Source organism: Ambystoma mexicanum, chromosome 6q (genome assembly GCF_040938575.1).
Source record: "Ambystoma mexicanum isolate Mex_15411 chromosome 6q, UKY_AmexF1_1, whole genome shotgun sequence".
Classification (NCBI taxonomy): Eukaryota; Metazoa; Chordata; class Amphibia; order Caudata; family Ambystomatidae; genus Ambystoma; species Ambystoma mexicanum.
In genome coordinates this window covers 872527145-872547525 of record NC_090937.1, presented here as the reverse complement: position 1 = coordinate 872547525, position 20381 = coordinate 872527145, and the positions used below count along the sequence as shown (strand labels likewise).

General features: G+C 44.9%; 1 protein-coding gene across 3 annotated transcripts in view; it reads right to left on the bottom strand.

Annotated features, from left to right (window-relative positions):
• Positions 1 to 5810: 5810 nt before the first annotated feature.
• Positions 5811 to 20381, bottom strand: part of PALLD (palladin, cytoskeletal associated protein) — a 1335292-nt gene continuing 1320721 nt past the window's right edge. For all 3 annotated transcript variants that reach the window (XM_069631388.1, XM_069631389.1, XM_069631390.1), the window contains 3 exons: positions 15507 to 15672; positions 13486 to 13619; positions 5811 to 7917 (listed from right to left, as the gene is read on the bottom strand). In XM_069631388.1, coding sequence (XP_069487489.1) covers positions 7751 to 7917; positions 13486 to 13619; positions 15507 to 15672 — 467 coding nt within the window. In that variant the 3' untranslated portion in view covers positions 5811 to 7750. The remainder of the gene's footprint in view (positions 7918 to 13485; positions 13620 to 15506; positions 15673 to 20381) is intronic.

The following is a 20381-nucleotide window of genomic DNA, read 5'->3' as shown; positions in this document are numbered from 1 at the left end:
GATACTGGTCATAAGACAATATGTTACTATAACCTAAAGCGCCTGTGCACCAAATGGTTCTACCTATACACCAGGCCTAAGTAGGCCGCAAGCAAGAGCTCCTATGGACGTTAAAAGAACAAGAGTCAGGTTGCTGATCCTGCAGAATGAGCCCGGCGAGAGCAGACAGCCAAGGTCGTAATGTTGCAAACCCACATTCCGAAAGCAGACCATCAAGGGCACGATGTTGCAACCTCGCACGCCGCGCACCAACGTTAAAGTCACACCTGCAAAATCAAACCCGGCGCACAGTAGAAAAACAATATTAATGGTGTAAAGTCTGCCTCAAACACGGTCCCACCTCACGTGACCAAGCCGAACCTGACAGGATGCCAAGTCCAGGAGAAAGAAGGCGTCTGGATCCCTCAGTACGAGACACAGGCAGATACACTTGAAAGGCTCAATGGGCATCTGCGACAGTGGGAGTAGTCGGCCTTCCAGCTCATGAATAAGTCTTCACATTGTCTGCACGTACTCATGGTGAAACATTGTTGCAAATGACAGGTGCACCGCGAGCTGGGAACAGCGATGGTCCCAGACTGGGAGGCTCGCGAGCGCACCAATCAGAACATGGGGCTCTTATCACTGACGCCATTAACATTGACCAATCATTAGTAGTCTTCATGTAACAATTCTCATGTATCTAATTGTAGGGACAACCCAGATATATCACCTGACTCTCCTTACCCACTAATATTGTTCTCTATACGTATGCTATACTAACCCTACCACTCGAGAAACCAATCCAGAGTGGAGATAGGTTTTTTGCTAAACTTTTGACGCTCCTTGACCCACCCCTGCCGTTTTTGTTTAATAAACAGCAGAGTAACCTTGCTTCTTGTGTGTGTCGCATACTCTATCTCATCTGGGATATACGGGAGGAGTTGGGGCCTCCCTGCCCAGAGGTCTGCAGACGGCCCGGCCGACCCCGGCAGAATTTCCCCCCGACATTAGCATCTCTCCACACTGACTCTGCTACCTTCTCCCACTCTCCTGACACGTTGGGAAAGGCAGTGGCATGGGACTACTTACCAATAAGGCCCTCAATGCTGCCCCTCTTCCGCGGCTGACATGGACTCTTCCTCTTTTGAATATGCCATTATTCAACCCATTCTTCCTACTCCCCTTACTATTATGGCTCTCTTATCGACCCCTGGCCATTTCCATCCCAGATCTGACCCTTCTTCTTGAGCCCCTTCCTACCGATATCTTCATTGTCATGCTTGGGAATTATAACCTCCCCAAGCCCTTTGTAGTCACATGCCTTGAACTTAACTCCCTCCGATCTGACCACCCCCTCTACTCCCTCCACAGCTAGAGTACCCACTCTGGTGGGAACTCTCTTGACCTTGTCTTTTTCTCTAATTCACTCTCTTCCTCTGACCTCTCAAATGACCCCTCTCCTTCTGATCACTCCATTGTTCACGTTAACATCTCGGTCCCTCCGTCTTCTACTCCGACCTTCCCTCTTCAATAACTAAGAGGAAATTCAGGCAGGACTCTCTTGCCCCTTAGCTTGTTGTGAGGAACTCTCTTGTGTCTCTTTTCCCTATTCATGCCTCTATTGACCATGCCTTTCCTGACTTTCAGAACATTATCCTGCTCGCACATTCATACCTTCCCATCCCGGTCCTCAACCTCGGATCACCTCCGAGATTCACACCCTAAAACAAACAGGCACCATGACCTACAATGCTGGTGCACATTACAGACACCTAAACTACAAAAATGTCCTTGCTGACCTAACCTCTGTATTGGACTCTGCCACATCCTCCTTCTTCACAAACCTAATCTCCTTTTGCAATCACCCCTGTAAAATTTCATCCACCCTCCAATCTTTTCTCAGACCTCCCAGGCCATCTCCTCCTCCCTTTTTGCTAATGGCTTTGCTCACTACTTTTTGTTTTAAAATCTCAAAATTTTGTGTCACCCTCACAGCCCTCCTCTCTCTCTTTAACCTCTCGCTCACTCCGCTGAACTCTTCTGTGCCTCCTTTAAATTTGTTACTGTCTTACCCCTATTGAAGAAACCCTTTGCTGACACAAACCCAGTTTCTACTGCGTGAATAAAGGCTGATTGTCAAGATCTTTGTACCTAATGAAGGTGGTCTCTATCTATTCATACACCACCGAAACGCCAACTAGTCACAAGTGATAACTGCAGGTCCCGTGTTCCCCTGCTTTTTGTCACTGTGGCCCTGCACGCGTAATAGCGGTAGGCGTTGGACACCCCTTTCAGCCTGTGTCATGATCTATGCCAGCCTATGTAAACTACCATGTAACTTTTTGTCAAACCTAAAAGTAAGTGTGCATTTCAATTTTACAAATGCATATTTGTGCGACACTGTTAATGTTGTTGTGATCTCCAATCAAAAATTAGGTCCCACTTACAGCACTCTGTATGATATTGTTTCATACACAGCATTCAGTGTTTGGTGCATGACCTATGTCATTGATTTAAATTAGGCCCAATACACAACACTTTGTGTGATAATGTTTATGTTGATGTTCTTTTCAGCCGAAATTAGGCCTTATATACAGCATTCATTGCCTCGTGCATGATCTGTGTCATTTATTCTGATTCACTTTACCCCTAAAACAAGTAAGGGTCAGCCAGGGATAGTTTTATTTCTATTAACTATCTTGGCATATTTTTTCTGCCAATATTAAATCATTTTTTCGGCAGCATGCATATGCTGTTTGCATATGTATAGTACATTATGGGGCTGTACCCCTACTTTCGTTAATCTTTGTATGATTCTATTTTCATTGACGGAATTGGTCAATCAGTGTTTTTCGTCTGTATAAACTGTGTTGTTTATGTATGTTCTCTGCTGTACTATGTACTCATCAAATTGTTATACTTTTTGCTATAAACAAAAAAATAAAAGAAAGTTTATTTTTCTATATTAGTGTACCCACTTTACTCTCATAAGGTTACCTTGACTGGTGAGATACCAGTAAATCAAATACTGACAATTTGATATAAACCGCTGTTTAGGCTACCAGCTGACTAATTACTGATAGCTATATAAATGATATTTTCAATTTAGTTCGCTCAGGAACACCCTTGTGTTTTCAGATAGTTTTTTGCTCCATTAAGTTCCTGAACGTGTGGGAGTTCCTCTCTTGTATATACAAACCCAGTTTTGACCAGTTTCTCTCGTTCATCATTGTTCAAAAGTAATTGAGCAGGCGGCCTTCTACTGGATCACTAAGTACCTTGAGGATAATGGCCTTGGAGATCCATTTCAATCTGGCTTCTGTAGTACACACTCCACTGAGACTGTACTCATGCAAGTCTCTAACTTTCTCTCTGATGCTCACCACTCCAAACTCTCTTCTATAGTCAGACATTTGGAACTTTCCTCTCTCCTCTTCACTCTCCAGGACCTTGGGTTTCGCAAATTTGCTCTTGCCTGGATTTCCTCCTTCCTGGAAGGTTGATCCTTTAAAATATCTTGGAACACACAAACCTCTGACCCCCCTCCCTGTCGGTGTTCCCCCAAGTATCAGTCCTTGAACCTGTGCTCTTCATTCTCTATATATCTGCCCTAGGAAGACTTATCTCATCTGTTGGCTTTTGCTATCACCTTTTTGCTGATGACACTGAAATATTCTTCTCCTTTCCCTCCTTTAACCCAGTTATTTTTGGTTCTCTGCTTACACTTGCTGAACTCTTCAAAAATGGAAGTCATGTTTCTCCTGGCTGCCAATATCATCCCTACCCTCCTCTCTTCTATCTCCTTCCGGCCTGACCTTCTTGCTCCCTCACCCAACACTCACCATCATGGGGTCTTTTTTTATAGTTACGTACGCCTGCAACAATGCATCACTGCCACGAATCCCAGTGATTTGGCCGAAGCCAAAATTATCGAGGCTGAAATGACCGAAACCAAAGTGTTCGAATAACCAAAAGTTCGAACACTTTGTTTTCGGACATTACAGCCGCGATAATTTGCACAAACACACACACACACACATACACACACACAACACCCCCCCCCCACCCACACCCCCAGCATACACAAACCCCACTTACCTTCATCTTCACGCTGGTTCCTGCAGCGCCGGTTCCCTTTCACTTATGTGAAAGGGAACCGGCGCTGCAGGGTCCTTTTCTTCTCGTTTTTTTTTAACAGAAGGCTGCGGGGGTGTCCCGCAGCCCCCGCTCACTATACCATGAAGTATAGTGAGCGGGGCAATGCGGGGGACACCCCCGCAGCCCCCGTTTATTTATTTATTTATTTTTGAAACACGGACGGCTGCGGGAGTGTCCCCAGCAGCCCCCGCTCGCTATACCATAAAGTATAGTGAGCGGGGGAATGCGGGGGACACCCCTCAGCCCCCGTTTTTTTCTCCAATGCTACCACCAAAGGATCGAACTTTTGGTGTTCGATCCTTTGGTGGTATCATTTTTCGAACATTTGGTCCTTTCGACCATTTTTTTTCGGTCAAAACGACCGAAACCACTGCCACTGCCTCTCCTGCTTGTACTAACCTCTTCAGCATTCAGAAAATGCATCCGTTTCTTACTAACCAATCTACAAAAACTCTAATCTGCACTCTCATGCTCATCTAACTTGACTACTGCTCCAGGTTCCTCCCTGGCCTTAATCTCTACGTGTTCCTCCCTCTAGACAAAGTCCTCAGCTTTACTATCTGCACACTCTACTACCCACCCAGAGCCTACCCCATTTCTGTTTACCGACAACATGCTGGTTGGCTCACCATGCACATCCACTCCCTTTTCAAATTCCTTCTCCCATTCTACAAATCTATCAATGGTCTTGCTCCTCAATACTTGTCTGATTGTATCTCAGTTTACTCACCATCTCGTTTCCTCCAATCCTCCTCTGGACTCAACCTCACCATCCCATACCCTCCATGTGCTTCTGTTCTTTCTCCCTACTCACCTTGGTCCACTGCCCATAAGAATCAAAGCCAGACCAACTGTGGCTCTCTTCAAAGCTCGGCTTAAACTTTACTTACTTGCTAAAAAAAAAAAAGCTCCTCCTGCTCTCTCTCCTATACTTCCTACCTGACCCCCACCACTGCCTCCGGTGATGCTTAAAATTGTAATTTTGTATATTTAAATAGTACAACTCTTTACTTTGAAGCACTTGCCCCCTTAGGTTAATGCTACCTTTGTAAGTCACCTGGTTTCTTACATATAATTGTTTCTGTTTGTTTTCTTACACCCTCCTACATTGGCTCACCACTTGTTCTCATCTTTGTGCTATTGTACAAGCACCCTTTGTGGGAATGCCTCCACCATCTGTAAATGTGTTATTGTAAGCCATTTCCGATCGAAATTGACATCTCTGTTTTTCAAATAAAAACAAATACAAAATGCAAATACAATTTAAGGAGGGGAATGAGTGTTAAGCCATGGCCAGGAGGTGGGGTATATATTCTAGGGATCAGTCATGGATGCATGTTGCATTGTTCATGGGCTAGCTGGTATCACTGAGTGCGCCAACTCGAGGAGGATGCTGGGAAGTTGCTTGTGACAGGCAGTGGTTTGTTTTAATGGTGTGTCCTGACCAACAGTGGCAAAGTGGTTTGAGTCATGATTATGCACTTGATTACATGGGGAAGAGAAGGTCCAGCAGTCCCAAGCCAGGGCGTTTTTTCACAGCGTGGTGCATCAGAGGTTTTGTGAGCATGTGCCTATGAGTAGAATGGTAGAGATCTATGGGAGACCCGAGGGCAAGTCTGGAGTTAGACATCATTTACTGCCAATTAGTTATCTCAAGAAAATGACAGTGGTTTATTTGTTTTACATTTATTGATAGATTGTTAAACCCTCATGATATCAGCACAACAATCCAAAGTTGTATATGACAGTACTTTTTTTTTTATAAATACAAATAAAGGGAGTCAAAATAATACAGGTGACGGTAAACAAACAGAAAGTTAGCCAGGCACATTCAATAGTTATTGGCAAATGATATCACTGTTTCTATGTGACAGGGTGTGTGGATGGCATTTGACAGCCATATCAGCATTGCTTAAAACAGTGGTCGAAACCAGCACCAAAGTATAAAGAACCAAGCTATTTTAATGTGCTAAAAGTAAAACATTCAAAACCTGGATGTGTTTCATTACAAAAAAGCTCCAAAGCAATTCATGTATAGCATTAATAGAAGAAATATTACTTGGTACACAATTACAAAAAAATAGAAAACTATAAGTACTTAGTACAACTAGGCTGAGCTAAAACATTTCAACGCTTATAAATAATGAGTGATAATGTAGGTGTGCTTCATATAATGGAATACAGGAGTTCCTTCTCATTCCAAAGTACCATGATTTTCTTGACTATCAAAATTTCTAAACGTTTTGTCTTCCTAGAAAATGTGAAGGGTGTCGTGATTGGCCCAGTTTGTGGGAGGGGCTGTCGATTGCTTAGAATTGACCAGAATTCTGAAAGCAGCTGATTTCTTCCCGCGTCTTCTCAGGTTTGGGTTCCCACAGTTTATCCCGGGCAGGTTTGCCGTCATACGGCAAGCTAAAGAGGGCACAAAAATACCTTCACCGCGTGCACGTGCTGTGGTTAAAAAACAAAACTGAAAAACATAAACATACCTCACACATCCAACTCCCATTTCCACTTCCCTGAAACACCTACTCAAACTATATGCTACTGTGTACACTCGTCACAGATCTTGCGGGCTCCAACTTCTGTCCACTTGCTTTTACTTACATCCTCCCACATTTCTACTACAAACCCTACATAACAAGTGATCAATGTACAGGCGATACAAACTTGTGCAATCTGACCACAGAAAATCAGATACATTAGTGGCAGTGATCAATCATTTTTCTTTGTAAAATTCCACTCGCTTGTAATTACTACATTGCATTTTATCCAATGCCGCCTGGTGTCTCTCTTCCACGAATGGCCGCCTCCATTGCTATGCCAGTTTAACAGGCAAAACGATGTACGCTTGACCTAGGCAATGGAAATTCACTTGTAAACAAATCACCGCCCGTTAGTAGAAGAATTCAGGGCACGTTCAGAAGATCAGGCTTGGGCCTGGCTACCATGAATACCAATTTACATTGAGCAGTTAAGGCAGTTGTTTCCTTTTTTTATACCAAGAAGTCAATAGAAGCAAGGGGGTTCCTTCAAATCATTGTCCTTCCCTTTGTGTGCTCCACTATGAGGATAGAAGTCACCTGTGGCTGATAAAATGTGTAGCGGTGTGGATATCATAAAAAGGAGAGTCTTCTATTCAAATGTCCATAGCAGTCCCAGGTCTCATAAGAGTCACTCTTAAGCGAAGCAGCTCCATTAAAGGAACTTGGTGCTGCATAAAGCTTTCAGTCGGAGAAACGAGTCCAATTTTGGCATTCGGGACTAGATATTTGGAACATATTCTGAAACAGCTGCATACGGAACTGGTAGGTGAATAAGGCACTTGGTGCTACATGGCTATTCACGCAAGCTGTCTTTAGGCTTTCTTCTGGCAGAGTGCCATACTCATGTTCACTACATGAACCAACCAGTCTGTTCTGCCAAAATGCAGCCCCTTAAAGTCCAATTTCCTATAAATAAGGCAAAATATATGGTTATGGTATTCTGTATCTTATTAGCGGAAGGCATGTCTGCCCGTTGGCAGACCAGTGGCAGAAAGATTGTCCCTCAAGGCGTTGGCTTTCAGTGTAATCCTCCATGGCAGAAAAGAATGCGTCCAAAGTTGGCTCTACAGGTCGTCGCTCTCCACCAGGCCAGACTGCAGGTGGACAGGGTTTGCATCGGGCTGGAACGCTGCCTTGATATCGAGCCCCTGGTCTGAAAGTGCTGCGTAGCGGCTGGTGGAGGGTCGCACCTTTTTCGGCTTCATGACATGCGGTTGGTGTTGCCACTGAGCTGTTGGCAAATAAGACAAGAAGATGGTTATGGGGTGAAAATCAGCCAGCCTGATGTTTTAATCTTCTCACTAAAAAACAACAGTACCGAACTCTTTCTCAAATATATGAGCACTCTGTACGCTTCTAACAAGCAGTCTGCAACAGATGGCCAAGAATTGATGCACATCAACAACCCAGACATGGATCCCTTCCTCTCTGTGCCTAGAGAGGCACAGCACCACAGCTACACATCACACACGATGCACAACAATGCAGAAACACGTTTCTGGGGGTTGCTGGTTGAACTCTTTTTCAGAAGAGAATTGTCTAGCATTGCGGCGTTGGACTGTTCTGGTAGGTGGGACCAGACCAATATGCAAATGGGGATTTCTCCTCTGTGAATGGTACAGTGAGTGGAAACGTGTTTGTAGACCCTCTGGGGTGGAACAATCCCACAGAACAGGTTATTTGGCGGTGTTCTTTCTCAGTAGACAGTCTGATACACGTCAGTTAAGAAATCCAAAATGTTTATCAATATGTTGTTCAAATGGCTGAGTTTGTTCTTCCAAATATCTATGCAGAATATAAACTGTAGGTCCCATTTTCCACTCTGACGGAATGAAACGAGTGAGGGAAATTCTCGATGAGTCAACACATTTTTTGGAGGTGTATCTAAGCCAATCAGATTGCGCGGAATGCGTGTATAACCAGCCAGTATTCCTTCGCATTCCTAGCCATCGCTGAGCCACCATACACCGCCCTTATTTCTTTTAACTTATGTGCTCCCATTTGTTGGCTCCTCTGCCCATGACACTGGTCACTCCCTTTCATGCACTGAGATTTATAGCTCGCCATAGAGAACGATACCAGCCGTTAAATGTCTTGGGAGGATAGCTCAGGGGCAACATGCTCACCTTGGAAGCTAGACAACGTGGAGCAACACAGGTTCGATCCCGAGTCTGTGCTTAGAAACCTTTGGGTATTAAGCGTGTTATAAATAACCAATAAAAAAGGTACCAGACTTCTCCAGGGCCTTTAAAGGCCAGACTAGCCTGCTGAAGTGATCTTTAAAGCTACTAAAACCAACCAAAATATACGTTCTCACTGTATTTATAAGTTTAGTGAACACAACGAGGTCGATATTTTAGCTAGGGTTACAAGCTGAGCATGTTGAAAATATCACATTGCTATTGTATCAACATAGAAAGCATCTAGAGGCTTCCGGATATGAGTACATTGAAAGAAAAGTGAATGGGAGGTGGGTCACTTCAATGGTATTCATCAAGGAAATATAGGATAGCATGGGCCATGTTAAATGAAAGGAAGCGTTTCGCTAATAAAAAAGTCCTGAAAATATAGACCTTGTTTTCAGCATGTCATCCATTTTGCCTTTTACACACCTCCTGATTCTCACTGTTTCTTGTACTCGTAAAGCTTCATCTTCATTGTTGCAATATTATTAGATAAGAATGTATACATAAAATGTATTCTTTCCTTAAGAGTGGGGGTCTTTCTATGCAGTTGGGTATCGGGAAGCAGGCCCCCACCACCTCATATCCTGACACACTACTACCTAAGTCTCATTTCCAAATCTACTAGATAATTCATGTTACTCACCGAAGGACACAATCATCTAAATTGAACATTAAATGATTCTCGTTAATGGCCCAATGTGGTCCTCTCTTGGTTTAAATGCTTTTGTCAATAAGGTCCAAAGCAAAACAAAAGAGGTGATGGCTGGAAGGTTTGGAATTAATCCTAACCTCTGGCATTGCTCTGGGCAACCCTCCAGACCATTGTTCTTCCCCTGCCAATCCATTACAGAAGGGAAAAGACCATATGCAAATCAGGCTTAGTCCCACCACAAAAGGGGCAGTCCAGCCCAAACTGCTTGGTCATATCCCTTCTGCACAAGACCACAAGCATCCCCAGACGTGTTTCGGCCTCATTGAGAGTCATCAGTGAGGGGTAGCTTGGGTCTCTGGCTTGGCAGGCGAAGAACGATAGTCTGGAGGCTTGCCCTGACCAATGTCAGGGGTTAAGATGAATTCTAGCAATGACACCAATATCAGATCCTTGTGTCTATGGCTACCACCTAAAAAGTGATGTTATATATTGTCTTGGGAAAACAAAAACACCCTATGACAATAGGTAGTGTAAGTGTTGTTCACTATTATTTAGTTTCATTTTTAATTGAAAAAACACTACAACAATGAAACATTATTTTCAATAAACATAGGTACCAAAACAATCAAATGACATGAGTGCCTTGGCTCACAATTGTGTAATTAACGTAACTTACAAAATTAAAAAAGAAAACAAATCACAAAAACCCACTTGTACTAATTGTGAACACGGCACCTTTTAATATACAAAACACCTGCTGTCTGTGTTATGCACAGTACAATTGGAAAACTAGTCCCTGTACTATATAACACCCAAGACTCATGTTTGTCTGTGTCCTTTTATCAAACTATACCCTACATGTTTCAACCCTCTGTGTTGATGAAGGGGTTTTCTTCAGGGGCACTGAAGTTGTAAAAGAGGTGCAGGCTTAATGTGGTATTCACCAAGAATGAGACCTACCAACAAGGGCACTGGGTACCTCTGGCAAGCCAAAGTCTTTTATTATTCTCTATTATATTTTTTGTTGCTAATGTATAGACTTCAATTTGAAAAAAGGATGTTTGTCCTTTTTATAATACCTCGGCTTATCTGGTTTTCAGAACAACAGAGGTAGTCCATTAAATAATGGTACTGGGAACAATCCTTAGGGGTGCGTGTAGAATAGACATTTTCATGGATCTTTAATTATTCGTTCATCCTCGGCGGCTTTACAGGTGATTCTGGTACACAGTCCTTTTTCCTGACACAAATCGTTTTGCCACAGTTCAGTCAATGCATAATCATGCTCTTGACTTTTCGTTCCCCGGATCTCACTGTTTCAGTAAGAGCTGCTGCCATGCACTGGAAAGATTCATTCTAAACCTTCCAGCCATCATCTCTTTTGTCTTGCTTTGTCAATAAGGCCACCAGGGTTCACAACTATCAAAAATATTTTCAATAGCCCCCATATTTATTTAAATTCAAAACATACCAAAATGTGCTCAAAAACTGTCAATTCTGCTTAAAAGAAAGTGCCAATCTAAATTCGACATTTAAACTACTATCAATTTGGCAATAACCTGTCAATCTTTTTGGGGAAAAAAAAGCTTCATGCTAACATTAGCACAGTCACATTTACTAAGATAAACTATCACTTTCGCTCCAAAAATCGGTTGATTTTGCAACGATAAGCAGTCACTCTGACCCCCACCAGCCACTCTGACCCCCCCACCAGTCACTCTGACCCCAACACCAACAAAAGTCCGAATGAGGGCAACCTTTTACTGTTATTGGAGCCATATCTAACCAAAGTCTGGCCCATTCAATGATTACACTGTGCTCAGAGAAATGTCCATCTGGCCTACAGAGCGGGCATTTCTCTTTGCAAAAAGCTGTCCTTCGGGCTTTGAATGTGTCTCTGTGCGCAGAAGAAAGCTGTCTGAATGACAAACAACAAGGGGGTGGCTTTCCCTGCACCCCCTCCAGTGACCCTAATGTACAAACCGTTGGTTCTGCTTCAGCTCACCCTTAACCAGGCCCAGGGGTGGACTGGGAACTAAAAGAGGCCCTGGAAATAATTACTGGGGACCAAAAGAGGCCCTGGAAATAATGTTCAAAGTGGCCCCATATGACACATTTTCAGCAAGCCCAATACTTTTCCTATGAGAAAATAAGGAAATACCACACAAAAGAGGCCCAGGGTGCAGAGGCCCACCGGGGAATCTCCAGAGTTCCCTATAGGCCAGTCCACCCCTGACCAGGCCGCATCCTCCCGTGTAGAGTTCCTGGTGTCTCTTGACTTCCCACACAACCACCCTAACAAACCAACTCATTCTCTCAATTTTCCTAAGCGAGTCCCCAAATTCTTAACATCTCCTTAGTAGCAAAACCAGCTTGCCGATGATCAAACAGTCTGGAATATTCTTCACTATCCTCCCCCCCACAATTTCTTTATCTCCTTTTCCTACACACTCCCCTCCAAAAATGTTTACATCTCTTGCTCTGTTTTTCCTGGCGTCATCGCTCCCCCACTCTCTAATACTTGGCTCTAAGGCACACCTGTGTTCCCCCATATGTGGACTAGGTGTAATGCCAGAAATGTCTTCAGTCCATAAACCTGTTCATTCCAGCCACCTTTCTCTTCCTCTCTGCGCCCCCTGATTTCTTTTATTATCATCCACAGCCTTCTTTATATTGTGCCTCCCTCCGCTAACTGAATGTATATGTCTAGAGGTGGCAGCTGCAGGGCCTTCATTGCCACTGCCCAGGGGAGTTGCTAGGTCTGGAAAAGACCCGGGGCTAAGCTGATGTGGGTACTGTTGGGACTGGGGGCTAGCTAGTCTTTTGGCTGTAGCTGCTGAGATTCTATCAGGGGCTACAACCAAAAGATCAGGGGCTATAGCCCTCTTAGCCCCCCCCTAGCAACGCCCCTGCCACTGCCTGTTAGCCCACCACTACCCACTTATGGAGGAGATGGTCTGGCAGGGCCCATCGCATACTAGGCTTGCAAATGCTTACAGGAGTGCTGTTTTAGCTTTACTCCTGCCCCCATTTGGGAACGTCCCATCATCCTGAACCTAAGGTAGTCCTGAATGAAGTGCCTGCCTCAGCAAGGGCTCATGGCTGTTACTGCCCCTGTCAGCCCCCGAACCAAGGGGTGAAACCTGTTAGCACCATGGGGCATTCACTCAGGGTGCTTTGCATTTTACATTTCTTGGGGGAAAATGGGCACTGTGTATATCACGTGGGCCGAAACTTCCTAAACAATTACAACGCAAGATGGCGGCACTTGAAATAGTAAAGGGAATAGGTAATTGTACAATGGCTGTAATGGTAGTGGACGGAATTAGAAAAAAGAGGCTATTGCAGCAAGCGTTGACAGATAAATAGAGGTGGGGAATGGCGGTACGAGCACTAGGAGGGCATGGGGCATTGCAAGGGGGAAGAACAGGGAGAGGGCAGTGGCCAATGGAAAGAAGATGGCAGACCCCGGGGGCAGAAACAGGTGGACGGGACAAAGTGGATTACGACAAGGAGACTGCGGTTTCCATCCGTGTTCCTGTGGCCACCTCATTGGTGGAGGCCTCTACACGGGTGAAAAGAAAGTAAAATAATAAATATATGCCAAAAAAGGTAGCAGGCGCTCCTCTCCAGAAAGAACATGGCATGCTCTGAACAGAGTTCGCAGTCACTTCCAAGTCTGATCACTGCATACAAACATGTGTGAATGAATAGAGACTATGCTTCCTGTCACAACCCAGGGGTTGCACAAAAAACAAGAATATGAATAGACAGATGAATACTTGGCAAGGCTGACAAATAACATAGGCTCTTTTGGCATGTATAAAGGTGATTTCTAATTTCCTATATGTCAATCACTTTTTATATATTGGCATAAATACTCTTTCATGACTCTAGTCTTGAATTTTCTTTGAGAATGGGGTAACTTGAACTCAAGGTAAGTGTTGAACATAGAACTCACTATAAACATCCAGTCGCGCAGTGCAGGACACAATGCCGGCCTCGTTCTTTGCGGACACTGTGTACCAGCCGGCATCTTCCTTGGTAGAGCCTTGGATCAGCAGGCAGATGTAGCCGTAGTTATCTTGGTGCATGCTGCGGATAAGGAAAAGAGGATCAGAGGTGGACGTTAAAATAATGCACCTCCATCTTGCGCGCGCGTGCACGCTCTCAAACGCATACTGAGGTGGCTCATTATCACTGGCAAATTCATGAATCTCAGATTGGTTTGACTATATGCTGTGGCTTCAACACAAGTCACAGGAACACAGGCACGGGGCAGGGACTGCAGATGGCTTACCCCACAGTGATTTTCAGAGCTTTCTTTTTACAACTACATTAGCTCTCCTATCAGAATCATATACCCTCTCCACAACCCCATGGTACATTTCCTTTGTCTATTCACGTCCATCCACATCCACTTGTCTTTGAGAAGGGCATAGGTATGAATCAGTGGTGGACAGAGATGCCTAGGATGTACGCCAAGAGCATGAAAATCACAGTGGCGTTTGACACCAAGAGCCTGAAAATCGACGTGGCGTTTCGGCGGTGTAGAAAGATAAGGCTGGCCTTCTTCAGGACCAAAGACAGTTCTGGACTCTGTGGAACGTAAATAAAACATGCTCTGAGTCTAACGTTAGAGTTGATTTCTGTGGCTCTTGGCGTAGACCCGAGACATCTCTATCCACCACTCATTCTTGTCTAGATCTATGACATTTATTGCATATAACATATGTTCATCTATGTATTTTCTTCACATGCATCTGATTTATACCTATGCTGATTCATAATACGTGTATGCACATTACCTCTTAACCGATTTGTTCAGGTTCTGAACTTACATATGTTTTTAGTCTTTTGGTTGTTTATTTGAATTTGGGAAATAAACCAATGATTTGATTATTTTTCAAATAATTTTGCAGAGTACTATAATCATTCATTATCTATTCTCACTATTTATTCTTAAAACCAAGAATTAGAATAATCAAATTATGGGCTTCATCTCCATGCTGCACAACACCATGCAAACCTATTTGTGATTCAGTCATTAGAACAATTCCTGATGGGAACATAGTTTGTGTGTTTGTTAACAATGATCGGATAACATAACCTATGTCCAGTGTTAGCTAATGGCACTCAGATAACATAACCTATGTATTTCATAATGTGTAAAGGAAGACATGAATACATTAGTGAAGACCATAGTATTTGGCTAGTTGTGACTATTTGGAAGTCTGGGTTAATGCTTCTGTTCATTTAAATCATTCAAATCATTGCAGTTCCAATGGTAATAATTAATCGTTTGTCATTGGCACTTCTTTATTGATATGTATACCAAATTAATGAAAGGTGAGGTCGTAGTTAACCCTTTTAGCCTGTGTGGACATTTCAACACATCCAAAACAAGTGGGTCCATTTTGTTCTTAGGACGTATAACTACATTATAATCACAGGGGGCCAAAGGAGCACACAATTCAGTGATGCCCCCCACCCTCCAAGCCCCGAACACTTTCGGCCAAACTTTTTAACACTTAGCACCGGGCTCCCCAGCAGTCGGATGGTTAAGATGGATTGGTAAACCTGCAGAGAGTGCTGCATTTGCCCGGAAGTAATGTTTTGTTTTGTAACCGTGACCTAGAAGAGACCTCGAGAGGGGAATATATTTTAGCAAGGGCCCTGAGAAAGACCATTAGGGATGTCTAATGGCAATGCTGGCCCCCTCTAATGGCAATGCTGGCCCCCTCTAATGGCAATGCTGGCCCAACCAACACGACTGCACAGCAATCGTACAGATCCATAGTAAAGCTGTTTCAAAAACGAAACATTATCAGAATGCCAGGAAGAATTTGCATTTTGATATCATCACTGGAACACAAGACTTTACAGCCAGGATAGCATATTTTCCATTGTCACTTTTCGAGGGGCATAGGCCCCACACCAACCGTATATGGCGTTACCAAGAAGGCCCGGCCAGGGTCTCACCTGACTCTGTCCGTGTTGTAAGTGAGAGACTCATTCTCCTTCTTCCAGAAGATCTGAGGGGGTGGCACACCGGAGACCCGGCACTCGAGCCGCACCGGGTAGCCTTCCGCCACGCCAGTGTTCTGCAACTTTTCCACAAACACGGGTGGTTTGTGTGCGTCTTTTGCTGCACAATACAGAAAAAAAGCCATTCAGTCATTGATCTTCACTTTAGAATTCAGGCTTTGCTTATCACACATGCAAAGCCATTTCCCCTCTGTATCCACAGTATACACAGAGACCAAGCCATTTCCCAATGTATCCACAGTATACACTGAGACCAAGCCATTTCCCCCTTGTACCCACAGTATACACAGAGACCAAGCCATTTCCCCCCTGTATCCACAGTATACACAGACACCAAGCCATTTTCCCCCTGTATCCACAGTACACACAGAGACCTAGTAATTTCCTCCCTGTATCCACAGTATACACAGAGACCAAGCCATTTCCCCCCTGTATCCACAGTATACACAGAGACCAAGCCATGTCCCCCCTCTATCCACAGTATAGACAGAGACCATGCCAATAAGTGGCGACCTTTCTTAATGCAGAGTTTCCTATTGAACTTAGCTTGCAATATCTTTATAAAGTATTGTTATTCATTGGCAATGAAAAAAGTTAGCGAATAACCAAAGCAATTAAATGTAAATACGTAGCCCTAATGGTAGTTAACTCAGCTGACATTTACACGCTGATAAATTGGTTCCAGTGTAGAAATTTGGCACAATCTTCAGGTCACTGGTTCAAAAATCAGACATGGATGTCTCAACCTTTTATATTAAATATTGCAAGCTGTATTTTCTCTTTTTTTCTCAACCAAACAGATTTTCCATTGTATATATCAAAACTGCAAGATTTCGTGTATCAGAGTAAGCAAGAGATCAAGTATTCAAGGGGATGACAGGCTATGTATTATAAGAAATAACACACTCCTCATAGTATGTAAAAGGGATATTTCAAGTCACCTTGAAGCTCCAAGAGCTGTAACGAATCACAGGAATGCGTCCCTTCAACCCAAGGGGGAGCCCCCCGTGAGGATAGGGAGGTGAGCCCGCTTTCCAACACTCTCCCTAGGGGTCAAGACAAGTGGGACCTCACCGGGAGAGACTCCCCCTAAGGCAGCGGTATTCAAACTGTGGGGCGCGACCACGCAAGGGGATGCGGCCACATCTCTGGGGGGCCGTGAGAGGCCAGCATGAAATCTAAAAAAAAATATATATATATGGGATACATTACTCACCGTAATCGTATTTCTGATGCTTGTATCTGCTTAGATTCACATGCTGTGCATAGGCCGACATCTAGTGGAAGCTGCGGAGTATTACAGTTTGTTTTTCGAAAATCGAAAAAGGGCGTCGACACAGGGCGTGCCAGTAATACTATCCCTAGTGTGACGTCCACTGTACCCATGATCCCTCACGCGTCTAGGATCCCCAGATTGTGTTTTTCCTGACATGAGGTAGCATGAGGAGTAGCGTGAGTACAGATAGTCCAAGCAGATAGACAGAAAGGTAAGACTACAAGCAACCATGCGCCTTCTCTCGGAGGGGAGGAAGGGTGGGTCGCATGTGAATCTAAGCAGATACAAGCATCAGAAATACGATTACGGTGAGTAATGTATCCCTTCTGAGGCTTGTGGAATCTGCTTAGATCACATGCTGTGCATAGATTAGCGAGCAGTACCAGAAGAAGGAGGTGGGATGTGAGAAGGGTCATGAGCAAACAGGTGTCTTAGAACCGCTTGTCCCACTTGTGTATCTGTCTTGGAATGAGTGTCGATGCAGTAATGCTGAGTAAAAGTGTGAATAGAGCTCCAAGTAAGTAGCTGCTTTGCAAATGGTGTCGAGGGGAACATTTGCAATGAAAGCCAGAGTGGCCCCAATGCCTCTAGTAGAGTGGGCCCTTGGCGTAAACGGCAGAGTCTTTTCAGAAAGAGAGTAACACAGCTGTATACAGTTGATAATCCACTTAGAGATAGCGCCCTTAGAGACGCGATCCCCCTCTCTGCCTGTAGCTACGGAGACAAACAGTTGATCTGTTTTCCTTAGCGGTCTGGTTTTATTTACATAGTATAAGACCGCCCTACGCACATCTAGGGTGTGTAGTTTCACCTCAGCCGAGCTTTGTGGGTTTTGGAAGAAAGCCGGAAGCTCGATGGACTGGTTTACATGGAACTTGGATATGAATTTTGGTGAGAACCTAGGGTGTGTGCGTAAAACCAGTTTGTCCTTGTGGATAGTAAAGAAAGGATCTTGCACTGACAGAGCCTGAATTTCACTGACCCTTCTTATGGAGGTAATGGCTACTAAGAAGGCCGTTTTATAAGTCAGGTGTTTGAGACTACTTTTATGCATGGGTTCGAAGGGGGGGCCCATGAGCTTAGCTAGCACCACGTTGAGGTCCCATCCTGGCGGTGGGTTCGAAATAGGAGGGTGAAGTCTCTTTACTCCTTCCATGAAGGCTTTAACCACTGGTACTTTCCACCACGAGACCCTGTTATGGGATGTGGTGTAAGCCGAGAGGGCTGCCAGGTGTACTTTCAGAGAGTTAAAAACCAACCCTGCATCCAGCAGGTGGAGCATGTATGTTACAACGTTGGAAGGAGTGCAATCAACCGGGTTGATTTGTTTATTCTGGCACCAGATAACGAATCTTTTCCACTTGTCAAAGTAACAGTGTCTTGTATTTGGTTTCCTGGACTCTTTTAGAATGTCCATACACCTCTGTGGTAATTTGAGATGTCCAAACTCTATGACTTCAGGAGCCATGCTGCTAGGTTCATAGAGTTGGGTTCCTGATGCACTGTTTGACCTTGTTGCTGGGACAGAAGGTTGTACCAGGCTGGGAGTCTGATGGGCTCGCACACCGCCATCCTGCGTAGGTGTGGAAACCATGGTTGTCTCGCCCACATGGGAGCAACTAGGATGAGCGTCATTGATTCCTTGTTCATCTTGTACACCACCTTCCTGATGAGAGGAGTTGGTGGAAAAGCGTACGCAAACATCCCTGACCAGTTCATCCACAGGGCATTCCCCTGGGAGTCCGTTTGGGGGAACCTGGATGCAAATCCTGGGCATTGTTTGTTTTCGCTTGTGGCGAATAGGTCTATAGTGGGGAAACCCCACTGAGAGAAGAGATCTTCTACTACGTCTCTGTGAAGGACCCATTCGTGTTCTTCTGGGAGGGAGTCTCTGCTTAGAGCATCCGCTAGGGAATTGAGCTCCCCTGGAACATGTTGCGATGACAGGAAGATGTTCCGTCTGAGTGCCCATATCCATATTTTCTGGGCAAGCTTGGACAGATTTGGCGAACGAGTCCCTCCTTGCTTGTTCAGATAGAACATGGCTGTCGTGCTGTCCGTCCTGATCTGCACCGACAAGTTCAGTAGATGGGGCTCGAACGCCTGCAGCGCTCGGAATACTGCCAGAAGCTCTAGCAGATTGATGTGGTTCTTGGCTACTGAGTGAGACCAGAGACCCTGAGCTGTGTGATGGAGATGGTGAGCTCCCCACCCAGTCAGGCATGCATCTGTAGTCACCACTGCCTGTACTTCGGGATCGTAAAAGGGTTTCCCCTTTGCGAGATTCTCTCTTGTCCACCAGTGTAGGCTCTGTACGAGTGTTGGCGAAACGACCACTAGATCGTCCCACTGACCACTTGCCTGAGACCACTGTTTCGCCAACCATTCCTGCATGGGACGCAGACGCGCGTGGGGGACCAGGTAAATGCATGACGCCATCATGCCCAGTAACTGCATAGCTTTGCGTACTGTTATCTGTTGACCTGACTGATAATGCGGAATTTGCAGAAGTATATTCCGAATTCTTTCTTCCGAAGGGAAGGTCAATTCTTTCTGAGTATCTAGGATAGCTCCTAGAAACTGTTTTGAGGTGCTTGGCACCAGACTTGACTTTTTCTCGTTGATAGAGAAGCCTAATTCGTGGAGGAGGTCGATAGTCCTCTGAATGTTTGATCTGCAGATTCCTGGGGTTTCCCCCGTTATGAGCCAGTCGTCCAGATAAGGGTACACTGGGATTGCCTCCCTGCGTAGGTGTGCAGCTGCCACCGCCAGTACCTTGGTGAATACCCTTGGTGCTGAAGCTATCCCGAAGGGCAGTACCTTGAATTGGTAGTGGCGACTGTCCACCTTGAAGCGCAAGTATTTTCTGTGCGCCGGGAGCATGGAAATATGAAAATAGGCATCTTTCATATCCAAGGTTGCCATGTAATCCCCCTTTTTTAGGAGTGGGATTACCTCTTGTAGCGTGGTCATACGGAATTTTTGGGGCTTGACATACTTGTTGGCAGGCCGTAAGTCCAATACTGGGCGCATTGTTAAATCTTTCTTTGGCACAAGGAAGTAAGTTGAATAGATACCCTTGTTTACCTGGTGTCCTGGGACGAGTTCTATCGCGTCCTTTAGGAGCAGATTGTAGATTTCCTCGAGGAGGATCTTTTGATGTTCTAAAGAGTGGACTTTTTGTCTTGGAGGGTGGTTTCGGGGACGTTGCAGTAGTTCTATACAGTACCCCTTGGATACCGTCGACAGCACCCATCTGTCGGATGTTATCCCTTCCCATGCCTGGGTGAAGCTGGATATTCGTCCCCCTACTGGGGTTGCATGGGAAGGGACCCTGAAATGAGCGTCACTGCTTTGGTGGAGGCGTGCCGCCTCCTTTACTGGGGCTGCCTCTGCCTCTACCACGTCCTCTTCTACTAGCCCTACCATACCCCTGGGTAGACTGTTGTGAGTTGGTGTTCCACTGTGTACCCTGGGTGTGGGAATAGCTATTTCCTCTATTGGAATTTTGGCCGCGGGGGCGACGAAAATTG